At 49.0% G+C, this 14,870-nt stretch overlaps 1 protein-coding gene across 12 annotated transcripts in view; it reads right to left on the reverse strand.

The window, feature by feature from the left end:
• UBR4 (ubiquitin protein ligase E3 component n-recognin 4) overlaps window positions 1-12,497 on the reverse strand; it is a 129,447-nt gene extending 116,950 nt beyond the window's left edge. For 11 of the 12 annotated variants that reach the window (XM_084821752.1, XM_084821751.1, XM_084821750.1 and 8 more), the window contains exons 1-5: window positions 12,235-12,496; window positions 6,882-6,979; window positions 2,735-2,838; window positions 1,177-1,306; window positions 916-1,052 (exon numbers count right to left, since the gene is read on the reverse strand). In XM_084821752.1, coding sequence (XP_084677878.1) covers window positions 916-1,052; window positions 1,177-1,306; window positions 2,735-2,838; window positions 6,882-6,979; window positions 12,235-12,398 — 633 coding nt within the window. In that variant the 5' untranslated portion in view covers window positions 12,399-12,496. Of the gene's footprint in view, window positions 1-915; window positions 1,053-1,176; window positions 1,307-2,734; window positions 2,839-6,881; window positions 6,980-12,234 lie in introns of all 12 variants that reach the window. The other variant, XM_084821753.1, reaches the window with a different exon arrangement.
• Between the last annotated feature and the right edge of the window lie 2,373 nt (window positions 12,498-14,870).

A 14,870-nucleotide genomic window follows, 5' to 3' on the forward strand; every position in this document is an offset into this window, starting at 1 on the left:
CCCCATCTTGCAGCTGGGGAGGGGGCAGGGGCAGAGTGATTTGCTTAAGGACCCCTACAGCGAAGGAGAGGTTTGAACCTGCAAAATCTACTCCACGCGCTGCCTGGAGTGCCTTATGGAGCAAGGGAAAGATTTTGCAACCCTGTCAACTGAGTCCCCAGATTGCAAGCCCCTGAATTGATCCAGCAGAGCTTAATGGGTAGCCATAGAGAAGCAGGCCTGATCATGTCTGCACAAAGCCCTGCTCTAAGTTCTGCTTCTGACAGGACCTGGCAACCAGCTTTCACGGGGCAAGACCCAGCCACCGGCTTCCAAAGCTGTGTGGATAAAATTAATACAGAACATTTATTACTTCTAAAGCACTTAAAATCTTCTAGGCACCGTAGAACATTTAGAAGAGCCCAGCCTATAACCAACTAGCTAAAAGGGCCCTTGGATGAAGTAGGTCAGGTCAGCACGACATTTAGAGCTGGTGAAGCAAGAACCAGAGATCCTTGGAGCCATGCTCTCCTACCAGCCACTTTCCAGGACTATACAATGCTGCCACATACCACAGCCAGACCATTTGTTCACCTAGCTCAGTATTTTCTACACTAAGACGCTGGAAAGCAGGTGCCATAGAGACAGGAGTCTCCATCAGCCATAGCTGGGGTTGCTGGGGGTTGAACCTAGGGGCTTTGCCATGGAGCTATGGTCCCTCCCCTGAGCAATGAAACTGCTTCACGGAGAGGCAGACCACTGGTCCATCAAGCTATATCCTTGCTCTGTCAGCTCTCCAGGACTCCAGGCTGAGGTCCTTCCCACCTGGGGATGCCAGGGACCTTCCGCACACAAAGCCGGCGCTTTACCACTGAGCTACGGCCTCCCCCCGTTCCTTTCACTGGACGCCGTCCGCCTCAGTGCTCACTTACATACCGGGGTCTGTGGCACAACTGGGGACGTCACCACTCTCGGATTGAAGACGGACGTCAGCTGGTTGAGGAAGTTCATTTGCACTTCCTTCTGCCGCAGTTCGGGGCTGACTGGAGAAGCCAGCTCCTTCTGGCCCTCCACTGCAAAAGAAGGGCAGAAGGATGCCATCAGCTCTTGCAGGAGGACTGGAGGAAGCACAGCCTCTCGGCTGGCCACAGTGGGGAAGCACCTGCAAGCGAGGCCATGGACAGGCGACAAGCTCACCGTCAGAGAGGGTCTTCACTGTCTGGGGCAGTTTGGCTGATTTCATCATCGCTGTGAACGTGATGATTTCGGTCCTGTCCAGGCGGCTGCAGCCAGTGCAAAGGCCCTTGATCAGCAGGATGAGGTGCTTCTACAGAGGACAGGTCAACGGCGAGCAAAGGAAATGTGAAAACCTTTGCACCAGCAGTCAATGTATTCATTTTAATTTATTTAATACATTTCTGTACCACTCAGCCACCAAAGTTCTCTGGGGGGCTAGCAAAAGTTAAAACCGTAAAACACGACAGCATGATAAAAGATAATCTCAAACTTTTTTAAAGTTTAAAAGCTACAATATAAAACAAAAGTAAAAACCAGACGCAGTGAAAAAACTAAAATGTACTTTATTTTTTAAAACGGAATGACTAGAAAACCTGGGAAAACAAAAAGGGCTTCCCTGGCACCAGACGCACTCTAACGGTTTGAGTGTCTCATGGGTGGTCATTCCATAATGAAGGTGCCACCACTGAAAGGCCCTCTCTTTAGCAGCCTCACTTCGTTTGGCAGGGGCACCTGGAGGAGCGCCTCTGAAGACGATCTTAGGGTCTGGACAGGTATATATAAATGGCAGGTATGTAAATGTAAGTGGCATGACATTTACTAGGCCCAGTTTGATATAGCGCATCGGCAGGAGCGGACAATGCTACAGCATCATCAAGGCCATACTGCACACTATGAAAATTTCTAGTGAGAAAGACCATTCATCCATCTAACTCATTTCTGGCTATTCTAACTGACAGAGGCTTTCCGGGGTCTCGGAAAAAGATACTTCCCAGCTTTGCTACCCATGATCATTTTATTTAACTGGAGATGCCTGGGCTTGAACGTAGAACCTTCTGCATGCACATCGTCTGCTCCATTGTAGAGCTAGGATTTCCTAAACACATGGTAGAGCAGCAGGAAGGAGAACACCTGTTAAGTAGCTTAGGGAGCAATCCTATGCCTGTTGAGACAGAGAAAAGTCCTACAACTCCCAGCACTCCCCAGCCAGCATGGCCCTTAGAGCTAGAATAAAAATAGTATTATATTAAAAGTCCAAAGGGTTAAAATATTCTAAGCCAGCCAATTAACTTAAGAAATATAAACAAAGGCGCATTACATCCAGCCAAATACCCAGTAAGGTGGCCTAAAGGTTTTACTGGCATATAATTGTTGTTGCAAAACCCACAGGTGAGCATGGTCACAAATGAGACCGCCAAGTCAAGCACAAATCTAACTTGCTAGGGAGGAGGACGTGGATGGACACCACTTTAGGTTATTTGGTGGCAAAATGCTGCAGGTGCCTTGAGAACCTCCTCTTTCCCAGCGTCCTATCTCCTCAAAGGAGAAACCGGGGGGGGGGGGGAGAGAAGCACCTTAGAGGGGAGAATTGAAACTAGAGAGGGAGGGGAGAATTAGAAAACGTGAACCAGCCAGACAGCTTCTGCTATTGGTTGGTACAGAAATGTTTAAAAAAACTTCCACACAAGAAGCAGTTATGGCCATACAGATGGGAAGTGAAAGGTGCCTCCATTCTCACCTGTGAAACGGCACAAGCCTCATCTGGGTTTTCAAGTCGTAGCAGGGAGAATTCAATCAGGACTTTGCAGGCAGCTGCCACAGACTGCAGCTGATTTCTAGGTACTAGGAGCCAAAGGGGACACATCATTCAAAACGATGCTCAGAAGAAAAATGCACTTGAGTCTAGCACATCTCACCTCCTCCCTGTCTTCATCGCGCTGCATTAGCTCTCACCCCCTCCTACACTTTCAAACTCCTTTTCCTTTGAAATTCACCTTGCCCTATCTCTAGTCCTTTGTAAAAAGACTTTGCATAAACTTTTCTTTTTATTTATTTATTTATTAATTATTTCATTTCTATACCGCCCAATAGCCGAAGCTCTCTGGGGGGTTCACAAAAACTAAAACCAAACAACACACAATAAAACAATTTAAAATATATAGAACATTAAAACCACAATATAACAATACAACCACAATAAAACCTAGCAGCAGTACAGGAGTTTAAAATACAGATTTAAAACAGCAAAGATAAAAATTTAGAAAGCTAAAATGCCTGGGAAAATAAAAAGGTCTTCACCTGGCGCCGAAAGGAGTACAATGTAGGCGCCAGGCGAACCTCACTAGGGAGCTCATTCCAGAGCTGGGGTGCCACAACAGAAAAAGCCCTCCTCCTAGTAGCCACCCGCCTCACTTCCTTTGGCAGGGGCTCATGGAGAAGGGCCGCTGAGGATGATCTTAAGGTCCAGGCAGGCACATATGGGAGGAGGCGATCCTTCAGGTAACCTGGCCCCAAGCCGTTAAGGGCTTTGAATGTTAACACCAGCACTTTGAATCGGGCCCGGAAATGGACTGGCAGCCAGTGCAGCTGGAAAAGTACTGGCGTAATATGAGCTCGCAGGGCAGTCCCTGTTAACAATCTTGCTGCCCTATTTTGGACCAGCTGAAGTTTCCGGACCGTTTTCAAAGGCAGCCCCACGTATAACGCATTGCAGTAATCCAGACGAGAAGTTATCAGAGCATGGATAACTGTAGCTAGGCTATCTCTGTCCAGATAAGGGCGTAGTTGGTATACCAGCCTAAGCTGATAAAAAGTGCTCCGTGCCACTGAGTTCACCTGTGCCTCAAGTGACTGTTCTGGATCCAAGAGCACCCCCAAACTACGAACCTGATCCTTTAGGGGGAGTGCAACCCCCTCCAGAACAGGTTGAATATCACCTAGCCGGGCAGACGAACCACCCACTAACAGTACCTCCGTCTTGTCTGGATTGAGTTTCAGTTTATTAGCCCTCATCCAGTCCATTACCGTGCCCAGGCACTGGTTCAGAACAGCCACTGCCTCACCTGGTTTTGATGAGAAAGAGAGGTAGAGCTGGGTGCCATCCGCATATTGATGGCACCTCAGCCCACACCTCCGGATAACCTCCCCCAGCGGTTTCATGTAGATGTTAAACAGCATGGGGGATAAAATAGAGCCCTGTGGAACCCCATGGCACAATTGCCATGGCACAGAGCAGTAATCCCCCAGCACCACCTTCTGGAATCGGCCATCCAAGTAGGAGCGGAACCACTGTAGTGCAGTGCCTCCAACTCCCAACCCAGACAACTTATCCAGAAGGATACCATGGTCGATGGTATCGAAAGCCGCTGAGAGGTACAGGAGAATCAACAGGGTCGCACTCCCCCTGTCCCTCTCCCGGCAGAGGTCATCCCACAGGGCGATCAAGGCAGTTTCCGTTCCAAAACCAGGCCTGAAGCCCGATTGAAATGGATCTAGATAATCCGTTTCATTCAAGAGTGCCTGGAGCTGTCCTACAACCACCCGCTCAAGCACCTTACCCAGGAAGGGGATGTTGGCCACTGGCCTATAATTGTTAACATCCTCTGGGTCCAGGTTAGGCTTTTTCAGGAGTGGTCTAATTACTGCCTCTTTTAAAGCAGCAGGCACCACTCCCTCTCTCAAGGAGGAATTTACAACCTCCTGGACCCAGCTGGACAACCCCTCCTTGTTTGATTTAATAAACCATGAAGGGCAAGGGTCAAGCACACAGGTGGTCGATCGGACTTGGCCAAGCACCTTGTCCGCATCCTCAGGCCTCAGTAACTGAAACTCATCCAATAAAACTGGACCAGACGGTGCTCTGAACGCCTCTACCAATGGAACTGCATTAATGGTGGTGTCCAATTCATGACGAATCTGAGCGACTTTATCCTCAAAGTGCCGTGCATACTCGTCACAGCGTGCTACCGAGGGTTCCACCATCTCTCTCCCTGGCCCAGAATGTAACAGGCCGCGAACCACTCGGAAAAGCTCTGCCGGACGACACTGAGAAGATGCAATGCTGGTGGAAAAGAACTGCCCCTTTGCCACCCTCACCGCCACAGTGTAGGCTCGATAGTGGGCTCTTACCTGTGTTTGGTCAGACTCGGCACAAGTTTTCCTCCACCTGCGTTCTAGCCGTCTCCCCTCTTGCTTCATTGCCCTCAGCTCAGGTGTATACCAAGGAGCTGGCCGGGCTCTGCTCAGAGGGAGAGGGCGCTTGGGTGCGATCGTGTCAACCGCCCGAGTCATATCTGCATTCCACAGAGCGACCTGGGCTTCGACAGGAGCACCAGCCATACCAGCAGGAAAATCCCCCAGAGCCCTCTGGAATCCAACGGAATCCATTAATCTCCAGGGGCGGACCATTTTAATAGGTCCCCCACCCTTGCAGAGGGGAAAGACCGCCAGAAGTCTAAACCTCAGCAGGAAGTGATCTGACCATGACAAAGGGACAGATGTTAATTCCTCCACTTTCAGATCACCATCCTCCTGCCCAGTCGAGAAAACCAGATCAAGCGTGTGTCCTTTTATATGCGTTGGGCCGATGACATGTTGGGACAGCCCCATGGTTGTCATGGCGGCCATGAAGTCCTGAGCCGCCCCGGATACAGCGGCCTCAGCATGGAAGTTGAGATCCCCCAGGACCATCATCCTGGGGGTCCTCAACACCAAGTCCAAGACCACCTCCGTCAGCTCAGGCAGGGAGTCCGATGGGCAGCGGGGTGGGCGGTACACCAACAGAATCCCTAATCTGTCCCGGGTACCCAACACAAGGTACAGACACTCAAGATCTGCACTCGAATGAGCAGGAAGCCTGGAGAGGGAGATTGAATTCCTATAGACCACGGCAACCCCCCCTCCCCAACCCTCAAGTCGGTGTTGGTGCTGCACCGAGTACCCAGGAGGGCACAGCTGGGAGAGAGTGACCCCTCCCAGTTCCCCCACCCAGGTCTCAGTAATACATGCCAGGTCAGCCCCCTCATCCACAATCAAATCATGGATGAGGGAGGTCTTATTTTGGGCCGACCTGGCATTCAGCAGCAGCACCACCAGACCCGAAGGCAGACTGGTAAGGCTACCAGGAACCATCAGGTTGGGGGAAGAACCAGAAGAGGGGACAGCTGTAAGGTGTCTAGCCCCTCTTCTCCTCAGCTGGCCTGTTAATCCCCCAACGCCATACCTCCCCCTGCCAGTGACCACAGTTATGGTGGCACCTCCCCCACCCCCTGAGTTGCCCAATAGTCCTCCCAGGCACATATTAAAATATTAAGATATAAAATATACAACAGTTTAAAAGAATATAATTTTTTTTTTTGCCATTCTCCCTTCTCCTTGGAAGTCCATTTCCGGTTCATAAACCTCAATAAACTCTAATTATAAATCATTTCTAGTTCATAAACCTCTTCTTCTAATAGTTGCCTTATAGCAGCCTTTCACAAGTTGGCGCCCTCCAGGTGTACGGGACTACCACTCCCATTATCCTCAGCCAGCATGACCATTCAACTTAAGAACTGGTGGCTGAGTTTGCTCCCCCCCCTTCCCTACCTACCAATTTTCCTTTTGTGTCATGTCTTTTTAGATTGTAAACCTGCGGGAAGGGGCTATCTTGGTTTTACCGATTGTATGAAAGCTACACCAGGAACTTTTTTTTTTTTTTTGGCACTAATGAGTGGGATAAAAACACTTCTAATAAATAAGCATATCGAGAGGGTTATTTGGTTGGGGAAGGCTGCCTTATAGATTGCAAGCCAATGACAGTATCACTTGGAAAAGGTACTGCTGTCAGTAATAACTAGAAGGATGACGGCCTGCGCTAAATCGCCAATCTGGTGCTGAACACTCACCCAGTCCGCATACCGAGGTGATGTAGTGTGTTGCGAGTGCAACAAAAGACGAGTAGAAAGGTTCGTATTGCTTGTCGTGGTGCAAGATTTCAGACTCACTGCAGAGAGTAAAAGAGGCAGGAGACATACAGAATCAGTTGTTTCTATGCTCTCGGTGACAGTACTGCACTTTGATCAAACGTAGCAGGGCTGGGCAGAAGGTAGATCTGCATGTACTAGCAGATCTCTGGGAGATGTGGAGTAAGTCAGCAAGGATTCTCAATTGTTTAACAGTAGCAGCAACAAAACATATCTCCCCCTTTGCCTACACTATGCTACTGAAAGGAAGAAAGCTTGAGACAACCAGGAGTTGATGTTTGTGTGGAAGTACTGTGAGCCTTGTTCAGTTTTGGTAATCAAAGCAGATTCCTGACCTCAGAGTGGTTTAAATGGCGGCCATGCTTTCTGTTGGTGGTGAAGACGCTTTAAAATACCATCTCCTTTTGCAAATCATGGCCCTCTGTTCACTCAGTCACTTTCTCCCCATGACTGTCTGAAGGACAGGCTTCTGGCAGTGATGTGGGGGCCTGTGAAACTTTACAAACAAACCCAAGGTCTTCCAAGAGAGAAAGGTTGTTCTGATTTTTTAAAACGGACTTGATGTTTAAAGCAGATTCACATCCCACTAAACCATCATCAGCCGACGATCAAAACTCTTACAGACACTCTTTCCACAGGGCATCAAACATTTTGATCGATGGCGTGGTAGAATTTTTAGCTGCTAATCAATTTCCAGTTTGGGAAAAGAGGTCTGAAGTGCTGCGGGTGCTTTCCTTTTTCTCTCCCACTCTAGAGCCTGGAAGGACTGAAACTGTCACACCTTGTCCTTATGTGGCATTCAGAGCTATGACCAAGAAAAAAAAGATTTGAGATTGCCTTTGTTATGCTCTACATGCTTCTCTGTTGTCATGCTGGTGGTGCTCAGTGCTGGCTCCAGGTTCTGCAGGGTGCTTGGGCAAGAGACCCTGAATGGGCCCCTCCCTCAGAGAGTCCACCTTCTCACCACCATTGCCACCAGCTGCTCTTGCTCTTCATCCTCTTTCTCAGCATTGCTACTGCTTGCTTGCTCGGCAGGCACAGAGCCAGCGAGCAGGTAGGCAGTGACATCTCCTTCTCACCGCCACCATTGTCTGGGCTGGAGCAAGAGGCAGATGAACAAGCAGGTTACAATGGGGAAGAGGAGGAAGAACAATCCTAGGAGTCTCTTGTCAGTGAATCCCTGGTAAGGTGTGGGCCCTTGGCAGCTGCCGGACCATGCCGACCCTTGACGCCAGCCCTGGTGTTGTTCCTACTCAGTCTAAATGGGGAGGGACTAAAACTGAGCTGAGATGGTATTTCAAGGCACCTTCACCTCCTACAGAAATCATGGCCATCATTTACAACATCTATACAGAAGTTCCGCTACGTACAGCCACTTTCTCAACATGATTGCACCCCCTACACACCTGGTAAGCCCAAGGAAGGGGTCCTATGTGCGCTCACGGAAGCCACTGCAAGCATACAAAGTGACCCTTCACCTCCCAGAGCTATGGAGCTTGGCCAGTTTCCTTCTGCGAGGCAAGAGTGCCCATCTGCCTAGTCTTTCACAGGCCAACCTAGGCCATCAGACCATAAGCCGAGTGTGGAGGGGGACTAACTGCAGAAAAGTTGCTTACAGGGCCAAAAATGACTAACCCAAACCAAATGATGCAGGAGGGGAAAACAGAACAGCCCAAGGATAACTAACCATTTGACCTGAGCAAAATCCATTCACTGAGTTAACCCAAGGGAAATAAAATCAGGCGCATTGCAATTTTCCCCCAAACAAATCCTCCTGTCCCCCATCTCCTGGAAATTCCTGATGATGCACAGGACCTTTCCCCCGCTTCCTAAGATCAGGAGTGGTACTATCTAAAACAATGCTTTCAATCCATGGCACAATTTACACAATCCAGGACCTCAGAATGCCAGTGGCTGGGATCGTGAGCCGGAGGGTGCTCTTACCTACCTCAAATCCATTTTGACCAGACACACCAGGCAAAACTGTCTATTATGATAGGCCCAAAATGCCACTGAAAACATACAGAGGTGGGAGTACGAAACCACACAGAAATGCTGTATTCGCAGCACTGAAGTCTATCACATAAAATAAAATAAAAACATAAGGAGAGTTGTGCTGGATCAGGCCAAAGGCCGATGTGGTCCAGCAACCTGTTTCTCACAGTGGCCACCCAGATGCCTATGGGAAGCCCACAAGCAGGACAAGAGCACCTCCTGCTCATGTTCCCCAGCAACTGACACTCAGAGGCATGCTGCTTCTGATTGTGAAGGTAATATACAACCATCATGACTAGTAGCCATTGATAGCTTTATCTTCCATGACTCTGTCTAAATCCCCTTTTAAAATTGTCCAGGTTGGTAGCCATCACATCTTATCCTAGCAATTTCCATCGCCTAATGATGCACTGTGTGAAGAAGTCCTTCCTTTTATCTGTCCTGAATCTTTCATGGGATGATCCCTTTGGGTTCTAATATTAAAACAGAGGGAGAAAAACTTCTCCCTATCCATGTTCTCAGTGCCAGGAATGATTTTTATACACTTCTGTCGTTCCTGTTCTGCCTCGCCCTTTTTCTAAACTACAGAGTCCCAAATGCTGTAACCTTCTTTGCTCCAGCCCCCTAACTTTGGTTCCCCTTTTCTGCATCTTTGCAAGCTCGACGATGTCGTTTTAGAGATGCGGCAACTAGAACTATACACAGTATCCCACGTGTAATCATCACATAGATTTATAAAAGGCTATTATGAATTAGCATCTTTATTTTCAGTCACATTCTTAATGATCCCAGTCATGGTAGTTGCTATTTTCACAGTTGCCAGACACTGGGTTGACACATTTATTGCACTATCCACAATGTCCCCAGTATCTCTTTCCTGGTCAATCACTGCCAGCTTAGATTCCATCAGTGTATATAAAAAGTTAAGATTTCTTGCCCCCATCTGCCATTTTATTGCCCACTCACTTCCAGTTTAGAAAGATTCTTTTGGACCTCTTCTCTGTCTCTGTTTTAACCCCCCTAAATAATTTGGTGTCATCAGCAAACCTGGACACTTCCCAGTTCACCCCTAATTCCAGATCATTTATGAACGAGTTAAAAAGCACTGGTCCCAATACCAATGTCTTGAGAGATCCTAATTCTTACACCGCTTCATTGAGAGAAGCATCTATTTATTGCTATTCTGTTTCCTGTTCTTTAATCAATCCATTAGAGGACCTTTCCTCTTATCCAGTGACTGCTAAATTTATTCAAAAGCCTTCGGTGAAGAACTTAATAATAAATGTTTTTTGAGCCTCTTACTAGAAGGCCGCTATCAAAAACCAATCAACAAAGCTCTTAAAGCTTTTTTAAAAAACTCTAATATGTTATGAAACTGATGGATTAAACTCACCCAACTTGTTTTCCCTACAATTTTGAGGAACAACTACTGCAGAATCCAGTCAGGTTAATACAGGGGTTGGCAATTTGGTGCCCTCTATTTGTTTTTGACTACAACTCCAATTAGCCCAGCCCACATGGCCAATGATAAGGATTATGGGAATTGTAGTCCAAAACATCTAGCAGATGGTCACAAACAGCTTGAGAGAGATGTGTAAAATCACCCAAGGTGCACAGGAGCCATGCCTTTGAAAGAAACAGCTCACGGGCCTAAAGCACCCTTCTGCACTAGCTGTTGCGCACTGCTTTTTCCTCTCCGCTGGCCCTACAAGGCTCGTACTGTTTGCTTTGTTCACGCCTTGCCACATTCACCAGCGCTTTGAAAGTGTGAGCATTTATCATACTTTACAGAAAAACAAGCAAATGCGCTGCACAGCCGGATAAAGTTTGTGCAACTTTGCAGAATGGAGGATTCAAAGCAGGGGTTACACACAACAGAGGCACATAAACAACCTGACATGAGGAGAAAGGAGAGGGAAGAAGGGTATTTTGGCAGAGTATCTGTTCAGCCATGAAAGCACATGCCAAGGGTTCAGCGAATTCCTGCTATTGTTTTCAATGTTGTTTTGCTATTGTCTTACTGTATTTAAGAGAATCTGGTTTTAAAAACTGTTCGCAATTCTGATGAACTAGGTAAAAAAGATAATCTCTAAAATAATTTATTACGAAAGTTTAAACACAGTTGAAAGCCCTTCTGGCAGAAATCAGCAGCAGCATCAAAAGCAAGCACAAGTGAAGGACAGCCATTTATACATCAGCTCAAAAATATGTGTGAAAGTGGCAAGACCAAAAGCTGTTATCTAACACGGTGAGAAATATGTAAAAAGAGGAGCAATGGTAGACTACAGTGCTTTGGGTAAGAACGAACCCAGGTTCAGTCCCAGAGAGGATCTCAGGTAGACTGTGAACCATAGCAGGCCCCTCCCTCCCACTTTGATCCACCTTTGATTTTATAGAAAGAATGTAAAACGGTATGTGTGTTGAGACAGAAAAAAGTCCTACAACTCCCAGCATGCCCCAGCCAGCACGACTGGCTAGGGCACGCTGGGGGTTGTAAAAAAAATTCTGTCTAAACAAACACACATACGACTGTGCCGGAGGCTAGGAGTGACCATTATGACCACACCATAGACCAGCCTTCCCTGATCTAATGCCCTCCGGATGTTTTGGACTACAATTCCCAGCATTCCTGACCACTGGCCATGCTTGGCAGGGGCTTCTGGGAGTTGAAGGCCAATATTTCAGAACTTCTACCTTTTACCCACCTGTGATTTAGAGGAGCCCTCCCCGACCTGGTATCCGCCAGATGTTCTGGACTACAATTCCCAGCATTCCTGACCACTGGCCATGCTGGCAGGGGCTTCTGGGAGCTAGAGTCCAAAGCACCTGGAGAACTACCCTCTGCCCAACCCCTGAGCACGGGGACCACAGCGCCGCATCCTTCATCGCAAGCTTCGCTGCATAAAGCCATCTCAGGAAATATGACGGAAGGGCGGCATAAAAAGCATAACGATAGGAAGGGTCGTAATAATAGCAGTAATACTAATAATAGCAGTAATACTACCACCTAAAAACAAGCAAATAACATACACCTCAGGGACGTAACTAAATAATACAAAAACGCCTAAAGCAAGCAACTAAAACAGCTGGGCTGCTATGAAACGGCCATTTCGTCCTCAAACACCACTCCGTTATCATCCCACCCGAGCGCACGATTCCCTCGCAGCCCCCTCCCCACAACCCTAAACGCCCCCTTCCCCACCCCGAGGGGGAGGGGTCAGGGGAGGATGAGGCCCCGCCCCCGCCCGGCCCCGCCCACTCACTCCCTGCCCCCCCTTACCTCTCAATGACCGAGGCCAACAGCTGCGGCAGCTCGCGCATCTCGAAGGCCGTGTAAGAGGCGGAGAGCAGCGGCCGCACCGCCACCTCCCAGCCGGGCTCCCGCTCCGCCGCCGCGGTCGGGGACGTCCCGCCGCTGTTGTTGCCGCCGCCCGCCGCCGCCATCTTGGCGACTTCCACTCCCCTCCTCAGCTCCGGGCTCCAGTCAAGCGTCCGAGTTGCTGAGACGAGGAAGCGAAAGTCCAGGGGTAGTGCTTCCGGGTCGAGGCGGAAGTGACGTCAGCGCGCACGCCGCCGCCCCCCCCCCCGAAACAGCGACGTATTTCTCCACAGAAATAGGCTCTGAGGCAACTGCACGACACGTCGGGGTGAACGTGAGGGGCGCCGACAAATGCTTTTAGGAAATATTATTTTGAAGGCTGGCCGTAGACGCTCTCGGGGTCCTTGCCCTCACTTCCGGTTTGGGGCGGAAGTGGTTCGCTCCTGCGCCTTCTGAGGCAAAGCGTAGAGGGAGATAATTCGATATTTTTATTCCCTCCGCCGGGAGATCGGTGTATCCGTTTCCATCTCCCTAGCAGCGCGCCGGTGATGCTACAGAAGAAATAGGCCGTGGCGCCATAGAGACTCACACGGTCGAAGGATAGAGCGGCCCGCTCTTTCTGCGTTGGGGAGGCGGGTGCATGAATATCGCCCCTTCGCTGGTGGTGAGTCAGTCTTCACCTTTTCTAACTCTATGTTTACCCCCCCCCTCTGGAGGAGGGCGCATGCGCCGATGAGTCAGCGACTTTTTGGCGTTGTTGTGGAGCAACGCGCATGCGCTGTGGGTGACCCATGTGGAGAATGCAGAATAATGAGAGATAATAAATCCTCTTGTGCATCAGTAACTGTTTCCATTTCTATGGCTTAGGGCACAATCCTATGTATGATTAAACAGGAAAAAGGCCTATAAATCCCAGCATGCCCCAGCCAGCCATGGCTGGCTGGGGCATGCTGGGAATTATAGGACTTTTTCTGCCTAAAGATGCATAGGATGGCGCCCTTACTGATATAGTGCCATCAGTGTATATAAATCAGATTTATAAAGCACTATCCAAGTATTACTAATAAATAAATAAACTCCCAGCATGCCCCAGCCAGCCATAAAAAAGGTTCTATATGCTGGCTGGGGGATGCTGGGAATTGTAGGACTTGTTTCTGCCTAAACACACATAGGATTGCGCCCTTATTTATATAGTGCCATCGGTGTATATAGAGATTTATAAAGCACTATCCAAGTATTACTAATAAATAGATAAACTCCCAGCATTCCCCAGCTAGCATACAGAACCTTTAGTTTAACCTGTAGTTTTCCATTCAGAGACCATGCAGGAATATTCTGAATTGGGAGAGCCATCACTGTTTGGGAATGTGACGCCCCTCTAGCTGAAGGGGGAGACAAGTGTGTGTAAAGTAGCGCTGTAGGCTGTTTTTGGAGCAGAGAGCTAGCTGGAGCCTGGAGGGCAGGGGTGGGAAACCTCTTGCAGCCCAAGGGATGGATTCAGTTGTGGCAAAGCTCTCGGGAGCCGCATTTCACTTGTGGGCGGGGCAGAAGGGGATGGGGGCCAAAACACCAGCATCTTTTAGCTTGAAGCTCTTCCTGCTAGTAACTCAGCCTGCAGAGAGGCATTTCAGCCTTTTTGAATTGGGGTGGGTGGGTGAGGGGGTGGCCGAGAATGCACCAAAGCCAGGAAGCCACCAAGCGATGGGAAGGAAGCCAAGGGAAGGAGGCATGCCCTATGGGCACCCCAGAAGGCTGGCTTGGGACCCCAGGCAGGCTGGATTGAGTCCGCAGGCCTGAGTTGCTCCACCCCTGCTGGAGGGTATCTTGTGGCTCCTCTGGTCCTGGAGGCCAAACCCCAGTAAGGACTGGACATGGGACTTCTCACCACTTGGAAGTGGAGAATGCAATATTTATGAACTCAGCAGCTGAGCAAAGAGGCAGAAGAGCAGCCCGTTCTCCTATGCAGTCCTCTCTCAGCGCTGACTCTGTGCAGTGAAAAGGGAGTGCTGTGGGACCCAACAGAGCACAAGCCAGACCACTGGCCAGTTTCTAATGGATCACTTAATCCTTGCTGTTTCCTGGGACTTCTGCTTTATTTTGCAAACAATACGTGACCAAGTAGATCTTGGTGTGATTCACCACTTGTGTGCTCCGCGTTGGGCTAACTTTGGTCTCGGCCCAGAAGCTGCGGCTGGTGCAGAATGCCAGGCCAAGTTCACGGTGCTGTGAACATATGAAGTCCTAAACCACGTGGAATGAGTTGACCTGAGGGACCGCCTCACCCCTTTCTGTCTGCGATCATCAGAGGGAGCACCTCTGAGGGTGCCACACGCTCCGGAGGTTCACCTCTGGAGCACTTGCAGTGGAGTACTCAGTATTGCAGCACCCACCCTCTGGAACCTTTCCCCAATGGACATGAGGCAGGCGCCCACAGTTCTGACATTCAGATGTCTTCTTAGCACTCCTCTTTTTACACAGGCTTTCCCTGAAGTGTGACCCAGCTAGTTCTGGTTTGCAAACCATGGCAGAGTGTGCAGTTTGATTGCCAATTCACAATAAAAACAACACAGGATAAATAAAAACAACACAATACAAGT

Source organism: Heloderma suspectum, chromosome 15, assembly GCF_057233095.1.
Source record: "Heloderma suspectum isolate Gila_16-S chromosome 15, 16-S_ref, whole genome shotgun sequence".
Classification (NCBI taxonomy): domain Eukaryota; kingdom Metazoa; phylum Chordata; class Lepidosauria; order Squamata; family Helodermatidae; genus Heloderma; species Heloderma suspectum.